Source organism: Pleurodeles waltl, chromosome 4_2 (genome assembly GCF_031143425.1).
Source record: "Pleurodeles waltl isolate 20211129_DDA chromosome 4_2, aPleWal1.hap1.20221129, whole genome shotgun sequence".
NCBI classification, from domain to species: domain Eukaryota; kingdom Metazoa; phylum Chordata; class Amphibia; order Caudata; family Salamandridae; genus Pleurodeles; species Pleurodeles waltl.
Genome location: NC_090443.1, coordinates 347778472 through 347797710, shown reverse-complemented (window position 1 = coordinate 347797710; position 19239 = coordinate 347778472). Strand labels below are relative to the sequence as shown.

General features: G+C 42.4%; 1 protein-coding gene across 3 annotated transcripts in view; it reads right to left on the bottom strand.

The window, feature by feature from the left end:
• ABCA4 (ATP binding cassette subfamily A member 4) overlaps window positions 1-19239 on the bottom strand; it is a 1046570-nt gene that overhangs the window by 570597 nt on the left and 456734 nt on the right. For all 3 annotated transcript variants that reach the window (XM_069231419.1, XM_069231421.1, XM_069231420.1), the window contains one exon: window positions 2644-2849. In XM_069231419.1, the coding sequence (XP_069087520.1) occupies window positions 2644-2849 (206 nt within the window). The remainder of the gene's footprint in view (window positions 1-2643; window positions 2850-19239) is intronic.

Genomic DNA, 19239 nt, shown 5'->3' with positions numbered 1-19239 from the left:
TGCACGATTGCAGATATACTTCAGCGTATGCAAACTATTTCTTTTGTCTCTCCCCTTCATGCTGCAGGACGACCGTGGCGCTCACAGCGCGAACAGGCACAAAAGCATGAACTCGATCAGCAGCATTGAAGTGCTGATTACATTGTTCAGTTGCCTAATCAGAGTAATTTCTTGTGGCTCTCCTCTTAAAACACTTGAAATTGGTGAATGCTTTACGTAAAACAGAAATCCTCAAAGTGAAAGTGTCTCTCCTGGCACGGAGGGAGAGTCGATACTACAATATTCACTACACTCAGGATAACTCAACCCATAATGCTTTGCAAGGAATAACTTCTGTGAAACATTTTTACTCATAACTTCGATTGTGGTGGTCCTGGGACAATGGAACCACTACCAAAACATTCACAACGACATGGTCTTTCTGTCTACATCATCTTTGGGTCCCCAACCTAGGTTAGAGGGGACCCCAAAATAATAGCCCCATTCAGTATCTGCTTAAGCTCTCTCATGGTTGGAACTTTTGTTTTATAGCTAAGAGCTGCTTGTGTTTTAAGGGCATTGTTTGTAATATCATTGTTTGGCCTGCTCCTGAATATATGTAATGCACTATGCTCTCTAGGGGCTAAATATATGGTTATACTTTATTATTTATTGCTGTTTTCTTTCTGAGTGGTTATGACCCCTAGGGGCTAACTATATAGTTGCATGAGTATGTTTCTTACAAATGTTATTTTCATTGTGGTGTTCTCTAGGGGTTGTTCTAAGCTTTGCAGTCATATCAACATATTAAAATATTTGTGGCACACAGCCTGTTGTGGTTCTAGGACAAAGGAACCACCTTCAAAACATTGACCACAATGTCCTCTTTCTGTCTACATCATCTCCGGGTCCCCACACTATGTTAGTGGGGACTCCAAAATAATAACCCCTTCCACCATTCAATATCTTTTTTACGCTTTCTCATGGCTGGAACGTTTGTTTTACAGTTGAGAGAAGTTATGTTTTATGGGCCTTGTTTGTAATATCATTGCAACAGTCCTGCTAGCCGTAAACATGTATACTGCACTATGTTCTCTAGGGGCTAAATATATGTTTATACCGCATTACTGTCTCCCATTCTTTTTGCATGTGGTTATGCTCTCTATGGGCTGACTGTATAGTTACATGACCATGTTTCTTCCAAATGCTATTTTTATTATGATGTTCTCTAGGGGCTGTTCTGAGCATTGCAGTCAACATATTATAATATTAGTGGTACAAAAACCTGCCCCACAATGCTTTGCAGGGCATTACTTTTACAAAACATTTTTGCTCATAACTCAGCCTGTGGTAGTTCTAGGACAATGGGACCACCTTCAAACCACTCTTTCTGTCTACATCATCTCTGGGCCCCCACACTAGGTTTGTGGCGACCCCTAAAATAATAACTTGTCCCACCATTCAGTGTCCTTAATGCTTTCTTATGGCTACAACTTTTGTTTTATAGCTGGGAGAAGTTTTGTTTTAAAGGTCTTGTTTGTAATGTTATTGCAGTAGGCCTGCCAGCTCTACGAAAGTTCTCTAGGAGCTAAGTATATGGTTACACTGCATTACTTTCTCGTGTTTTTTTCATGGGGCTTTCCCCTCTAGGGGCTAACAATATGGTTACATGACCATCTTTCTTACAAATTATATTTTTGTTAGGGTGCCCTCTAGAGTCTGTTTTGAGCATTACAGTCTAATGCCAAAAGTTTATTTCTGATAAAGGTTTATATGATAATTGTATATGTTTTAATAATCTCTTCTTATTACAAGTACGACTATAATTCAGGCCAACTTAACATCCTTATTACACAATGACTATTTCAACACTCTTGATATGTCTGGGTGACCCTTCTAGTTTATTTCTCCTCTGTGGCTGTCTTGTGTCTTTTTTGGGGGGAATTGTGTTAGCCAGCCAACAACTCTGATGGCAGGGTGGTGAAAGTGGTATTCTATTGGAATTAGCATGGCAGATTTAAATTAAGATGTCAACATTTTCATTTTTTGCTGCAGATAGAGGAAGAAGGTAAATGGAAGTGCTTTAGTTATATGCAGTGCCGCTGGAAACATATGGCAGAAAAAGACAAAATTATGAAGGAGGGTTGACCAATTTATGTGGTAAGAAAAGTCCAGTTATACATTGACAATACCAATAGCTCTAACTCAGCAAATGTGAGACCTACTGCATTGCAAATGCTTGTTCCTGTTAGAGACTGCCAGCAAAGGGCTCGTGGTCCCAAAGAGGACACAATAAAAATCACCCCCATGTACCGGGAGTAAATATACAGCGCATCAGAGTGGTTTGTCTTTTGTTTTTCAAAAACAAAAATGTTTGCTAAGTGAGACTAAAACAAGGCACCGACTCGTCAACCTTCTCTACCCTCTCTGCAACTGCCTCACTGGCGAATGTACAGAAACTAATGAGATCTCCGTAAGGAACAAGGGATCACTTATTATTGTTGCTGGACCTCCATCAGGGGAGCAGAGCCTATGGCCTACTCTGATCAGGGTATCCTCTGACCTGACAGGCAGGCAGGACTGCACTAAGGTCTAAATTTGCCTCTGAGTTCCACAGGGTTAACTTCCCAACCACAAATTGGGGTTCAAGACTTAAATACCAACCTGTCTTTGATTTTGTTTGTTTTCTCCACTACATCGATATCCATCCGAATCTTGTACTTCACATGTAGTGGCAGCTTGCTTGTCCATGGGTACATGTCGAGGAATACCAGCCCGGCCCAAAATTTGTTCTCCTCCAGCAGATAGAGTGCTTCATGTGCCAAATGGGACTCATCGGCGAGGCCTTCAAATTTATCAAGAGTCAGACACTGTGGATGAGGAGAACTGAATGAGAGAACGAGGTGGAAGGTAGCCTTGAGGAGTACAAGTGAATCAGAAGAGCGTTAGGTACCATGCTTTTTAAAACTTAGGCCCTGATTTACACTTTTTTTGCGCCACATTACCGTCATTTATTGACACAAAAGCGGAGCAAAATTACAAAATACAACTGTATTTTGTAATTTTGCGCAGCTTGTGCGTCAAAAAATGACGGTAATGTGGCGCCAAAAAGTATAAATCAGGGCCTTAATCCGGCCAATATGGAAATCGTATTTACACATAAACAGCTGTGCAAAAGCAACAGTTGGCTTTAGCCACAAACATGGAGACCTTCCTGCCTACCTCCAACCCACCAATCGGTTGACACTATATGAAACGTGAATTTTGATCAATTCTCATCTCTCTGGCCAGGACTTTCAAATCTTGTTCTTATCACCTATAAGAGTAGCGCAGCTTACCACACAGTTCCAACAGTCAATGCATTCATAATATCTGGAACTGACTTTGGAAATGCGGGATATTCAGGCCTTCCACAGAACAGGGTTCAACTCTCTCAGTGGAATCACATTTCAGCAACTAAAACACTTGTAGGCCCTTATTGTGAGTGGCCCAGTGTTTGAGTCAATATTTATCATACCTGACAAAATCCGACTCCACTGGGTCTGAGTTTATTAGTTACAATAAATAACTCCCAATTGGGAATTTGCCCAAAAAATGCAGAATAAAATGCAGAATTGTATCGTTAAGCACCAAAATCTGCATGTCTTAATAATCACTGGGAATCTTTCTTCCAATAAATTTCAACAGGTTTGTCCTGCTAAAATTTATCAGAGAAAAACTCCTGGAATGTGGTGTTGGCTGCCAAGCTCCTAATTGTGATACGTACAGTAGTAGGAGCTACTGTACATATCTCAATTACCCGGGTCACTCGTAATAAGGGCCTAAGTGTGAAGAAGTAAGAACATATTTATCTCATAGAAGTTTCACTTGATGCCGGTCCATAGAAGGAGTGTGTCCAAAACCTCTTGCAACATGCGCAATTTGTTATTTTCATGGTCTTAAAAATGATCAAACATTTGCCTAGACACCTTCTAAGACCCCTTCTTTTGCTTGTTGTGCCGAAATTCAAATACAAGACCCTTTCACTTGAGAGAGTCACTACTCTGAGTACTCGGGTATCTCAGATTTACAATAAAATTACAACTGGACTGCCGACTCAACAAAACAACACCACAACACTGTTACAATGATTTAGCATTTATATGTGTTTAACAGGCTGGTTTGCTTAAACAGAGCAAAGGGTTCATTCTAAAGCACTTTAAAACTCACATCCTTTTGCAATGCAGCCCCCTCAGAGATACCTCAGCAGCGGTGCAGGGAACCGCTTGGCACATCTTAGCAGCCTAGTTGTCGGCATAATCACGAAATAGCTCTCGCTGTGCCCTGAAGGAGAGTCATGGGAAGGAGTGTGTGACGAAAATCAACGTGACCTGTTTTTGAGCTTCGATAGAGGAAGAAGTGAATCGGTTTTTTATATAAAAAATAAATCTAGGCATCCTGGATGATATGTTAGGATTCAGATGTTGGGCACTGGTACTCATGAGGACCTGGACTTATTTTTCATCACCAGACTTTAAACCAGAGTAAGAGGGAGGCAGAAAAAGGGAAACAAGAAGGAAGATAGGAAAACAGTGGTAAAGGCGCAGAGCAAGGATGAAAAAAACCTGCAGGAGTGAGTGGGTGAGAGAGAGAGACGAGAAATGCAGGGTGGTGGAAGAAAGAGGCATGAGGTGGAACCAAAACTAGAAAACTGTATTTGGCAACCCTGGAGATCAGCAGTGCTGGTTATTGGCTCCTAAAAAAACTATGGGTCCCTGCACTTATTTTTTTAACAAATAAAGGGCTGTGTTATGTGGCATGAGCCACTATGACTGGTTTAACGTGTACATTTAATTTAGCTCATGTGACTGAACATAGGAATCTTCTGAGCCAAATGTATAAAGATAACACCGATTTAAATCTCTGTTTGTACTGAAGCCAACGTAGTTTTGAAGGCTACATGAATGTGGAAACCATCTTTGGCACCACCTACAATCTAAACCTAGTTTCAGTTCTAGTTAGATAGAGGGTATTGTGGTTTAAGCAGAAGTTCACATCGTGCAGAGCCTTCTTGCAAATGGCACCCAGACCCAGGTTACACCCACATGTAGAGCCAAGTGTTGTCTGCAAACATTTCGAATTGAAGGTGAGGAGATTTATAGTCTGTGCATTTCTTTGTTCATCCCCTTCCAGATGAGCTAATGAAGTTACACATCTATTAATTCTCAGTCTTACAGGTCAGAGCTGATTTCAAGCAAAACCCAACCATCAACTAGCAACATCCTGATGCCTAGCCGACTGTGGATAGCCATTGAACATGGGTGATCTCTGCACCCAGCTGCTCATGCAGGATGTCAAAATAGGCACCAGGCTGCTTTGCTCTCTAACAACCCTAAATATGAAGTGACCATGCATGTCAATTAAGAGAAACTAGGGTAGCAGCTGCTGCTCCTAGCTAGCCTTTTGGTTCCACTTCCGCTACCCTTCCTACCCTTGGTCGCTACAGTCACAGAGGTAGCAGGGGGTCAGAAAGTAATCACGCATTTAAGAGCCCTGCTTACTTTCTGCACTTTTCCCTTCCCCAAGCCCCTCACCAGTAAATAGGAGGTTATTGGAAGGTTAAAGGTACGGCGCTGTCAGCCTTGAGATGTCATTAGGGTCAAAGGGCACACAATGACACTCCACTACCCGTCGCATTGTGGTGAATGGAATTCATGCAAGTGACCAGGTTTTAGTGACTAGAAGGTGCGCATTAGGGTGTGACCAAGATGCACTTTTCAACCAAGAAGCAGAGAGGTCTGCCTTCATTAGAATGGTATTGACAGAGCAAAGAAGAAAGAGCGTGTTTGTCAAAATGCAACAACGACTTTAAGAAGGTTGGCGCAGGAACCCAGGGCTTTAGATACGGACTGACTTATTTTGCCTCGAACTGACCAGGATAACAGTGGATCCCTTTGTATTCTTAATCCACAGGTAGAAGGGCTGCTAGATTTAGAGTCCCCATCACCTGGGATAAGGTGCCCGGTATCTGTTGCACTAGATGTACCAATAGTTAAACTATCACCTAGGAAGAACCATGTTAGACCTTGTATTCTGTCATCGTGTCAAAAGGATCTTACAGTTCAGGAGACTTCAACCCCAAAGCTCCTGACATGGAATTTGGCTGAAATTCGCAAAAAATTAGATGACCCAGATTTGGGGGATTTTATTGATAAATTTGACATCTGCTTGTTCCAGGAAACTTGGTTAACTTCTAATGCTTTTAGACAAGGGTTCAACTAATTTTAAAAAGAAGCCAGACCATCCTTGGCGGGGAGAGCGGCAGGGGGGCTTACTATATGGACAAGGAATACAGGTATGGGCAATATCAGAGACATTTGTGTGGATTCAGAGGACATACTGGCCTTATCCATCAAGCAAAAGCATGGCTTCTCCCTGCTGTGCGTCAATGTTTATAATAGACCAGGTCCTTCTAACCAATTGTCAAAAACTATTCAGGTATTGAATGCCTTGGTGTTAGATTATATAACATCGCATTTTATTTTCATTGCTGGGGATTTAAATGTGTCACTTCAACCGAACTCTGCATTCTCTGAGATCACGCAGCTAGAAGATGCGTCATGGAATATTCCTTCTTTTTCTTCCTTGAAGAAGCAGTCTAAATCAAGTAGTAGGGGTACGCAGATTATTGATTTTATGATAACACATGGACTTCGCCCAGGAAATGGATGTTTTCCTTCGGACTCTAATGCAAAACCCACATTTTTTAGAAGGTATTATAATAGTATATTAGATTATGTGATTATCGATGTGAGCATATGGCACACTATACAAGATATTTGTGTAGGAAACCAGTATAACAGTGATCATGCACCAATTTTAGTCACATACGTCGGGCTCATCTCTAAAAGAATATATATGCAAAATAATAATGAAATTATTCCCTCCTTAGTAGTTTCTTCAAACAAGCGCGTCCTGAAATGGGATTGTTTTAAAAATTCAAAGAAATTGTGGGGGAAGATGCTAGATTTAGTATTAACACATCAATTAGAGCAGGATTCCTGTTCTTATTCCCCCAATGAGGTTATGGCTTTGCATATTGATCTTTTTTCTATTTTGAAGGACCTCTTTTATAGAACTGTCAGGGAAAATAAGTATTCAGCAGCTAGACCCCATAATGCGTGGTTTGGTAAAGCATGCAGGGAGTCCAAGTGCAGCTTGATAAAGGCAATCAAATCTAATGATAGACAACTAATAATTAGTGCTAGGCGTGAGTATGCTCTTGTAACAAGGACCTGTAAAAATAATTGGGAAGTAGAGTCATGGCAGAATTTGTTGACAGCAGTTAAGGAGAAGCATCTGAAACGCTTTTGGTCCTTGGTGGCTTTTAATGGGCGAAATTGAAATTCTAGACCAGACTGTCATATTTCACCGGAAAATTGGGTGGCCCATTTTATGAAGCTGTATGATGTTGTAATCAGCAGCAGTACAGTAGCTGGATTAGACTCCTCTTCCTTCGATAGACTGCTCCCGTTTACACTGAATGAAACTAGGGTGGCTATTATGGCCCAAAAGCCAGGAAAAGCCCCTGGGCTAGATGGTATACCTGCCGATTTATACAGGTCTGATTTAAGTACGTGGGGCCTTTATGTTAATAATGTATCAAATGCCGTCTTGGCCAGTGGAACCTATCCCCGCTCTTGGGAGGGTGCAATTATTGAACCTATCTATAAAAAGGGGAATAGGGCAGTCCCGGCGAACTACAGACCAATTAGTCTTCTGGATAATCTTCAAAAAGTATTTTGTTACCAGGTTTTGATAAGGGTTAAAGAATGGCTAGAGGAAACCCAAGTGCTTAGTGATCTCCAAGCAGGTTTTAGACAGAAAATCAGTACAACCGACCAGATATTTAGGTTTCTTACAATTAAATGGAAGACTGTAGACCTGGACGCAGGGAAACTTTTTGTGGCCTTTGTAGACCTTAAATCTGCGTTTGATTTGGTCCTGCGCTGCAAATTGTGGGATGTATTAGACAGAGCTGGCTTTCCGAGCCCCTTACTAAATTTATTTAAAAGTTTATACACCGAGAGTTTTGCAAAAATTAGATAGGGAGTAAATGGGAAGGTAACAAGCGAGATTCCGATTAAAAGAGGGGTGAGGCAGGGATGCGTGTTGGCCCCCACATTGTTTTTGATGTTTATTAATGCATGTATCCCTTACTTAATGGCCTGCGATAATGATGCACCAAGATTAGGTGGGATAAAGACTCTGTGCTTACTATTTGCGGATGATACCTTGTTGTTATCTCAAACTGCCCCCGGCCTTGCCAATTTACTTGTGAAGTTTATGTCATTCTGCAAGGACTATGGCCTTGAAGTTAATACTTCAAAAAACAAATACTGATTTTTGGTGACAAAAAACTTAAAATAAGGAGGACAATTTTATTGGATGGAGAAGCATTAGAGAGAGTCACCGATTTTGATTATTTGGGAGTTACACTAGAGGACACACATAAATGGCAGGCCCATTCGTCAAAAGCACATATGAGATTGAAACAGAACTCAGGGGCATCTTGAGATTCGCTAATAGATCTTTTAGATTTGCAATCTCCCCCACAATAGAAATATATAAAATACAAGCTAGAGGGGGCTCTCTGTATGGTGCAGAGCTATGGGGACATGGCAATTTGAGGGACTTAGAGCTTGCCGAAAACTCATTTGTAAAGGTTTTACTAAAAATTCCCACTAGTTCCCCCACGTTGCCTATTCGGATGGACTTAAATTTAGACTCCATCGCCCATATATCCGCTTTAAAACCAATATTGTATTGGATCAGGATCTGGTCCACGGATATTTATGGCCCATACAGAATATGTCTGAATGCCCTGCTGAGTACACATATAACAAGAAACATTCCTTGGTGTAATCATGTCGAAAATATTTTGACCAATTTAGGGCTGTCCCAGTTTTGGATAGACCGTTACGGTCTTCCAAAAAATGCGGTACAAGTGGTTAAGGATGCATACTGGTCTAATTTAAAAACAAAAAAGCTAGCCGAGGTGTCTTCGTCCAGCTTGACAGATAGGTTCACGACAATCAAATGTCATTATGAATTTGAAAAATATATGGATTTGATTTTATCCCCCCCAGCATGTGCACTTAATATTAGGTTCAGATTGGGATCATTACCATTATGTACTTTTACTTGCAGATGGTCCAAACAGAATAACCAACAAGACCTATGTTCAATGGGCTGCGGGTTACCTGAATGTATTGCCCATGTGTTATTTTATTGCCCTGCACATGCTAAACAGCGGATCAAATGGATAATACCCCTTTGTAGATCCATGGGTATTAGCAATCGGCATTTAGCTCTAAGGATCTGCAAAACGAATACCCATGTTGTTGTGGTGTGTTTCCTAGAGGCAATTTGGCACGTAAAAGCTAAAAATTTAAGGAGCAACTTGCAATGTATTATACCAAAAGAAGTTTAAGTTTGTAGAGAAAATTGGACATGCTGTGTTTATAGGGAATTTTCGATTTTAAAATCGTTATATTGTGTTTCTTATTTTTTGTCTATTAAGTCTAATGGGTGAAGGTCCTTATATTGTTCTTTTTATACTGGTGGACTCTTATCATCCCTGATTTTGTCTTAGAACCTGTATTTTACATTTTTAATTGCTCTTCTTGAATATTTTTTAGCTAAAGTGTTTCATATTATGGCTCTTTTTATTCTTAAATGTGTACTGTAGAATGAGCTTTTATGGTACTATTATTACCGAAATAAAGCTTAATGAATGAATGAATGACAGAGTAATTGGTTATTTTTTTTAATATTGGTCTGCAGGGGTCAGCATAACTTGTTTCATGAAAACTGGAAATTGGTGTAGAGTTTCATTCATCAGTAAGGTCCAGGGGTGCCTTAGGTCCAATCTTTTGTTACCAGTTCTCTTTAAAATACCCATAGGGGTCTTTGGTTCCCCTCAGATGAGTATTTCTCTCTCATCTCATGTTTTTGGCTGTTTGGTCTATGTTTGCTCCTTCTACTGAGCACTTGAATTGTAATACATGGAGGTCTAAAAATACAGTGAATGTTCACACATTAAAATCTTTATCATGTACATGCAGGAGGTCTGGTTTTAATGTGGTAACACACGCAAACACCGGCAGACATCCATGCTGTTAGCGTGAGTTCGCCACGTTACAGCTAGACTGACTGGCTTTGCCAGTGCTTGATTTCAGTTAAACTTGTATTTCCAATGTGTTAATCACTCGAGATAGTACTTGTTGATACAACAATACTGACTGTGAGTCTTAGCCTTATAAATGACATGACAGAGATTTCCAGTGCCGAGGGTGTGCTTTTACTGTGGCCTACAAATTCCAAGCTACTTATGTTATCCCATTCTCCAGGATTTAACAAGTTCAGACCAGTCATGACACGTAAGTGAACTGCTAAATTCCAAATTTTATAGTGTGTATTATACTCAGGGGTGTAGCTTGCAGGAGGGGTGTTTGGAGTGTGACAACACCCAAATCAATGCATTCTTGGCTTGGTAGTTGGGTCTGTGGCCCTGAGTCGGGTCTGCTATGTCTGTGTGAGTTTATCTGCCAAGAACAGAAGAAAAAACAGTGACCTTTGATGTAAAGTTGGCGAAAGAGAGAGACATCAATATACATTTGGTGACTGAATTTCAAGTTGTGAACGGCCTCCCTGCTTGTACAAATTGTTAGAATGTAGGCAAACATGTATTGCCACATATTAGAACACTTTTCTTCTAATGTTCTGGATTAAAATGTTGCTCCATCCAGAAGCAGCATATAGTCCATGTTTAGGTGTTTACATGACTACTGACCTGCCTCTTTCTTAGTTTACTAATGAAATTGTCGTTGTGGGGTTGGAAGGCCTATAATGTTTCTAAGTTCAAGTTTCAAAACTATCCCTTTTACTAAATGTCTGCCTATGCAGTAACATAATCTGATGCACTACAATGAAAGAAATACACTATTTCGAATTTTGAAGAGAGTGATTAATGTTTTTACACACAATATACATCCCAGATACTTTCTTGGCTTGAGTCATGCATTGGCTCGGAGCGCTCTAATAATTTGCTGGTGCAGATGGGGCAGTGCGACCGGTGCCACCGCACCAGCATTGACTTCGGGTGGGGGTGCCCGTTTACAAGTATGTAGGAAAGTAGCCTCTTTTTAGTTTGGTTACCCCTACTGTTTGGCCTGTTTGTCAGTGTGTTTTACTGTGTTCACTCGGATCCTTCTAACCAGGACACCAGTGACTGTGGCTCTCTCTTCTAAATTGGGTTGCTGGTAACTTTTTGTTCCCACAATTGGTATATTGGTCCCCCCAGGTGAGTCCCTAGTATATGGTATCCCTATGGGCTGCAGCAGTTATTCTGCCACCCATAGGGAGCCCATGCAAAGGGTTCTGCAGGCCTGCCATTGCAGTCTGCGTGAAACGGGTACATGCACCTGTTTTCACTACAGGTCACTACAGCAGGTCACTATAAGTCACCCCTATGGTAGGCCCTCTCAGCCCAGAGGGCAGTTGGAGGTACCTGTGTTTGAGGGCACTCCTCCACTAGCAGAAGCGTCCCCACAAACTCCAGATCAATTTTCCTGGACTTTGTGAGTGCAGGGACTCCATTTTACCTGTGTACTGGACATAGGTCACTACCTATGTCCAGCTACATAATGGTAACTCCGAACCTGGGCATGTTTGGTATCAAACATGTTGGAATCATACCAATACTGTTGCAAGTATTGCAAGTATGATTCCATGCACTCTGGGGGCTCCTTAGAGGACCCCCAGCATTGCTACACCAGTCTTACAGTGTTTTCCGGGCAGCCCAGCTGCTGCCACCCCTTAGACAGGTTTCCGTCCTACTGCTGCTTGATCTGATCAAGCCCAGGAAGGCAAAACAAAGGATTTCTTTTGGAAGAGGGAGTTAACACCCTCTCCCTTTGGAAATAGGTGTGACTGGCTTGGGTGGGGTTGCCTCCCCAAGCCACTGGTTTGCTTTGAAGGGCACATTTGGTCCCTTCCATGCATAAACCAGTCTACACTGGTTCAGGGACTCCCAGTCCTTGCTCTGGCGCAAAACCGGACAACAGAAAGGGGAGTGATCACTCCCCTGTCCAACAACACCGCAGGAGTGGTGCCCAAAGCTCGTCCAGAGGGTCCCTGGGTTCTTCCATCTTGTTTCCAAGGTTGGCAGGGAACTCTGGGAGCATCTGAGTGGCCAGGCCAGGCAGGTGACATCAGAGCCCCCTCCTGATAGGTGCTTACCTGGTTAGGAGACCAATCCTCCTTTCAGGGCTATTTAGGTTCTCCCTCTTGGGTGGGTCCTCAGATTTGAGTTGCAAGATTCCAGCAGGACACATCTGCAACCTCTGCTTCGACTTATGGCCACTTGACCGCGAGTGGACCCTCCAGGAACTGACAAAGGCTGCTGCAATGAAGAAGACTCTTCTGCAACTTTGTTTCCACATCGCCTTTCAACTTTGAAACATTTCCCTGGCCGTGCATCCTCAGAAGACTGCGACTCTTCAGCATGCACAAGAATAAGAAGGAATCGCTCTTGGAGTGAAGGAGTCACTTCCCTGCAACTGCAGGCACCTACAATAAGCGATGACCGGCTGCGTGGATCTCCTCTCATTGTGAGCTGTGTGGATCCTACATCACAGGTGGTGGTGTGGAGTACTCCACTTGGTCCTCCCTGCAAGCGTCCAACTTTGGTGGAGGTAAGCCTTTGCCTTCCCAAGCAGGACAGCACCCTCGTACACCGCGTCTCTTGCAGCTGCCAAGGCTTATTTACATATCCTCCAAGGGGTATTCAGGCAACGTGTAACTCCAGCCCTCAGCACCCTCCTGAGGCATGGAATCCTCTTTTGTAGTGCTGCATGGGCTTCCTCAGTGACTCCTGTGTCCCTGTCTTGTGGAACTCCTGTGGGTGCTGCCTCTACTCCTGTGGACTCTCTGCGATGCTGAGGGTCCCCTCTGACTCTCCCTCCTGGGTTAAGTCCTCCTGGGCCTTACTGGTCCCTGGCAGCACCTCTTTTCCACTAATCATGTGTTTGCCTTTGCCAAGGCTTGTTGATAGAATTCCTGCACCAACATCCATCTGCAACTTCCTTCCAGCGTGAGGCTCTATCTGCATCCATCAGGAACTCTTCTCCGGCTCCAGGGCTGCAGTGCTGACCTGTTCTTCATCACTGTCGACCAACTACTGCATCCACAGCGGGGTGGGTAGTAGATTCTACTCATCCTGGACTCCACTGTGACTCTTGAACTTGGTCCCCTCTACAGGTCTTTTCTCTTCAGGAATCCTTCACTGGTTTTATTGCGATCTTGTCTGGGTGTCTTCTTTTTCCTCTTTTCCTCCTTCTGGGTGGTTTGGGGAAAATCCAGTGTTTTACTCCTGCATTCCTGGCCGCTGGGGAGTACTGTGCTACTTACCTCTGTTGTTTCCTAGTACTCGCAGCTCTTTCTAAAAATTTTACTTACCTAGGTGAGGGTACCTTGTTCGCATTCCAATTTTTTAGTATATGGTTTGTGGTCCCCCTAGGATCACTATTGTTTATTACTATATGCACTGTTGTCTAACCTTTTCTATGCCTGTTTCTGATTGCTAGTATATATATTTAGTGTATTATTTACCTCCTAAGGGTGGGTTACCTGTCTAGTATCTTGTGGTGATTTGTTCCAAAAATAAAGTACCATTATTTTTGTACAACTGAGTGTTTTCTTTCATGTGTAAGTGCTGTGTGACTATAGTGGTATTGCATGAGCTTCGCATGTCTCCTAGATAAGCCTTGACTGCTCATCCACAGATACCTCTAGAGAGCCTGACTTCTAGACACTGACTAGACTTCACCCAGAGGGGATACCTCGACCTGTTATAAGGTGTAAGTACCATAGGTACCACCACACACCAGGCCAGCGTCCTACAAAGTATGTTATGGTTCTAAAAGCACTTCCGTTTCTCACCTCCAGCAATTTTCAGGCACAAATAAAAATGTCAAGATAACTTCGGCAATTAACGCTTTTCCTGGAGAGAGATTGGCGTTTTGTCTATTGGAAGTTTTGAATGATGACAAGGTAGCACAGAGGGTTAATATGCCTGCTGCAAAGAACGTGCACCAGGCAGATCACAACGTGCATATAATGTAAATAGGTCAGTGGGTTACTGCTTTTGTCAAAGAGATCATTTTGTTACATGCAGTTTATAATTTAAAATCCTAGTGTAGAACAGTGAGCTATTAACTGTCATCAAAGAGTGGCATGCAAACTGCAAAGTATAGATTAGATCATTATGAATTTATCCAGTATTTCATTATTCTAATGATGAAAAAGGGTTCATTCGGGTAGAAATCAATTATCATTATTAAGGAGAATCCCCCCAACCATGGTGTTATGTTTGAAATTCTGAGTTTGCGCTTCTCCAGATCAAGAACTCTTAAAATATACTGCCCACCTGTATGGATGACATGTGACCCCTACACCTTGGAGTCCTCTGTCTTAGGTAACATTTCCTATACACTGATATACACATGTATGATTGATTGTCTCTGTGTAATGTGTGTATGATGTAATGTGCTCTGATACCCTACAACGGTATGAGTGGTGCTACTAATTGATCTAAATGCATCTGAGAGAAAGTGGTTATGAAGCCTTCAGGGACACTGTTAAAGGGTGGTAGTCAGGGAAACTGTGGTGGAGTTGGTCATTGGGGGGCGCCAACAAACATTGATGCACCGTGCGCCACCATAGCTAAAGCTGACCCTGCTGGTCCGTTCATGTCTATTTGCAACTTGGGTTTAGTACATGGGGCTGTCAGTCACTTGATAAATAGATTTGTAAAATATGAGGATGAAAACTTGCAGCCCATTTTACAGGCACAAATTTGACAACTCTACCATCAATGCTTCTCATAGAAGAGACAAAGAATAGTGCATGCAATAAAAGTACATTTAAAGTAAGTGATCACAGGGCAGGGATTCCAGGCTGCTGTGTTGTAAGTGCCCACAGTCATGAGTTCCCAGAGAGAACTACCAGGCACAGGTGTTACGGGCAAGGGTGTAGCTTTAGGTGGGTGTTTCAGGTGTGACACCACCCAAATACATTCTTGGCATGGTAGCTGGCTCTAGGGGCTCGAGACAGACCTGCTAGTTCTGTGTCAGTTTTTCTCATCATTCTCATTTGGAGTGGAAACGGAATTATATACATTGACTGTTTACCAAAAAGTAGTAAATCTACATCCACATAAGTACTCTCTGAATGAGTGCAAGTTCAATAGTTTTTTAAAACATTGGGAAGCTGTGCCAGTCTCAAGTTTCCAGGCATACTATTGGCACCCAAAGGTGATGTGATAAATCTTTGCACATAGTCTCTCTCTCAATCACTCAGGGTAGTATTCCAACCTATTGTTTTTCACCCACTGTGCCACTCTATACAGAGGTCTACCTAATGCAAATAAGTACTGACCCTATTCTTCATGGAAACAGTCCATCCCAAACATTGGCCATCTCATCCCTCCACTCTGGAGCCCACTGCTTTTCTAGTCGAGAAATCTGAGGTCCGCATCCCTCGAATCTCACTAACTAAGCTCCACCCCAGATAATAATGGCAAAAAGCCTGCTGATACATCTTGAAGAGAAGGGAGTTGGAGTACTGGAAGATAGGTATTTTCTCAACATCACATAAAATAGCTAAAGCAGAGCCACTAGGGTCTGAGCACAGGTCTCCTTGTACCCGATGAAAACATAGCTGGCAGACCATAACTTCTCTGGTTTCAGGAGAAGATCATTGTTTTGGCAGGAGGCTTGCAGCACACCTAATGTGTCCTGTGAGCATCAGGTTGCAGACACAGCTCCACTAGTGGCAGCACTAACCTAGCAAGTTGCTGGTAACATAGTAAAGCAAATTAACTGCTCATTCACTAGTTACATGCTTTGGGATCTGCAGGTTATGAGTTTAAATCCTGGCAAAGACATCTCAGATGTCCATCCTTCTAAGGTCAGTACATAAAATATCAGCACATTAAGTAATAATATTGCTTAAACCACCAAGAACTGTGGTATGAGGTGCTATTAAATAAAACTCCATTACTTCAGGGTAGTAAGTATCATCAAAAGATAATAGGTCATGCCTAAATTGTCCTTCAGATTGTATAAGTATTTTCAGTTGTTGTATTTCTAACATCAATATTAGATGGAGCAGAACTGGGACGTGTGAGTGACTATATTATTAATTTGTACCTATCCACATAAAGCTCAGCTCGCATTAGATTACAGATTTCTTCATTATTTTTGATCCATCTAAGCTAAAAATATATTTTGGCAATAAACAGCAGATCTCACAGCAAATGGTGGATTACATGGGAACTGCATTAGGTTGTTAATCCAGGAGCATTTATGGGGCACAAGATTGCAAAATTCCAGTTTCTCAGATTACGGAAATGGTTGTGGTGAAGCAAAGTGGGCGTTCCTGGTGATAACGCAGGTAGACACCCTCATTTGCGTTGAAAGGATAGAAAACTAAAAGTCATAGTAAGCGTATATTGGAAAGCGGATTATTATTTGGGGTGGATGGAAGTCCACCACAAGTAATAAAGTCACTAACCGGTCCAGTCAAAGATTTCAGTAATTTAAACCTGAGTTCAACCCCTGGATGCTAAAGGAGACATCAGACAAGCTCAACTAAAAGAAAGTGCGTAAAGCATTGAGAAGTACCAACAAGTCAAAAACACAACACAATAAAAATAACACTCCATTTTAGAAATATGGAGTAAACTGCAATAAGCAAAATGACACAAAACAACAAAAAGCCAGTAGGGGGAACTGATAATCTGAATTTTAGAGGATTCAAGGTAAAAAGTGTCAAGGTAAAGAAAGCAGCAATTATAGTCTATGGTCGTAGTTGACTGTGACTTGGTCGCAATTTCAGGCTGACTACAATGGAGTGAGGGTCGGCTACACGAAGCAGGTTTGTCCGGTTAGACATTTTACTTTTGGTTTTAGTCTCTAAAGTGGAAGTCAAAATCCTCCACTGGAGCAAAATTGAAGGCTCTATTGGAAAATGGATTCCACAAGAAGGGATACCTTCTTGCCAATGGCCCATTGAAACTGATTATTTGTTGTTTGTGGAAGCTCCAAGCAAGAGGACCCTGTTTCTTTACACCAGCGAAGTTGTGCTTTGGCTGTATCAGCTCGGGTGGTTGGACCCGGTTTTCTGGCAGCTGGAAGTCAGGCTTTTTCCCCACAGGCAGGAGCCCAGGACCTGTGGCTGTGCAGCAAGGCTGGGGTTGGACACCAGTGAGGGGAAGGGATAGCCACATGCAGCAGGAGTTGGGCACCTACAGCTGTGTGCAGTGGGGGGTGGCTACCGAGGGGGTGTATGGTGCAGGTCCTGGTGAGAGGCTAGGACCTGCTGCCAACTGTCTGCTGTACAAGTATGTAGGTTGTGTGCAACAGTGGGACAGCCCCACATAGGGGACAGGCACAGTCCAGTCTAGAGGCTAGGACGTGCCACTAACACCTCATTATGCACAGCAAAGTCTGTGTACAGCAGGATGTTGATTATCTGCAGGGGGTTGGTCATGTGCAGTGAGGGTTGGGTGCAGGGCCTGCAGGACCCTTTATTTGAATTGAGAGAGCTACCCGTATGATTATGGCCAAATTGTTTCCTCTGCAGTGCATAATCATGATATCAGGGGGCTCGCAATTTGAAATACATTCCACCATAGGCAGTGGTTATGCATTTTATCTTTCTGTGACCAATCCAAGCAATGTCCACTTTGAGAAACCCTAAATGTTGGTCAATTACACACTTTTTGGAATGCTCCAGAGCTCAAAAGACAGTGGAACGGCCCACTGTCCAGACCCAAACCATGATAATGGCATCCTAGAGCAACACAGTGAAGGAGTCTGCAGCAGAATGAGAAGTGTTCTGGAAGACTATGTCATTTCAATAGGAAAATAAAGTATTTTATAATCCTAGGTTTGTGATTGGTTTCTGTTAATGAGGTAGAACAATAGGGAAGGTAGCAGGTAATTGTCATGTGTTTTGAGAATTGATTGGGAAGGAGGGAATCCTAACAATGGTGTTTGCTGCTATTGGTTCAATGTCATTACCTGAACAAAAAGAATAACAATTGTAACTTTTGGAGCCTTCTGTAGAACACACTATAGGGCTTATTTAAGAGCACCAAGCGCCTTCTTGCGCCACATTAACCTCAGTTTTTTTACGTTAATGTGGCCCGAGACCAAAATCGCCACGCCAAATTTACAAAGTGGCGCAATGCATGCACTGTGCCACTTTGTAACCCTTTGTGCCCCATTATGCCTGCGCCAGGTATACTGTATGCAAAGGGGGTGTTCCCTTGTTCGGGGGGCCGAAAAATGGTGAAAAGAAATCTAAAAGATTTCTTTGCTTCATTTATTTCGGCACTTTTAACGCCTACTCAGAGCAGGCGTTAAAAGGAGGCATGCAGTTGTTTTCAATGGGTCTCAATGGGCTTTGTAGGATTAGCGTCAAAATTGTTTACACTAATCCTGCAAAGCTCTGAACTAGTTTAAAAAATGTTGACGCTAGTTCCCCTAACTACCTCCATGGTGCACCGTATCTTAGATACGGCGCACACATGGTGGCGTTCGGGGGCGCTAAGGGGTGCAAGAAATGTAGCGCTGCACTGGGTGCAATGCCACTTTTCTTAAATCAGGGCCTATGGTTGGTGAGCTTTAGAACTTAAAGCAGGCTTGTAACCAGGTCTTACCTTGTTTCCTAGGAATCTGCTATATAGTAGTTGGTGGGAAGGTTCACTGCAAGTTGAATGTGAAACATTCTCTGCAATTTAACATGTGCTTTTCTGTGCTAGTAGAATTGTAATGGAAAGATTTGTTTAACAGCAAATTGATAATTAAAGTGGAAAATAAAATTAAAGTTATACAATAAGTGAATAAAGGTTACAGTCCGTGAGGGCGTGACAACTGAGAACGAAAGAGAACAACTTATTTACAAAAACACATTTGATAACGAACTTTAACTGTTTTTCAAGTATGAGTCACCTAATGGAGTGCAGGGGAGCACTATATGGTGAGTGTGATATTATATTGTGGCAGGACATAAAAAGTAGAACTAGTACTTTTGTGGTGCTGTACTGTTCAACGTAGACAGAAAGAGGAAGGTAGGTTTAGAAAGGTTTGTCCGTTTGAAAAGTTGAGAAGAAGTAAGGATATTACATAGCAGATTAGCGTAGGGTTTAAA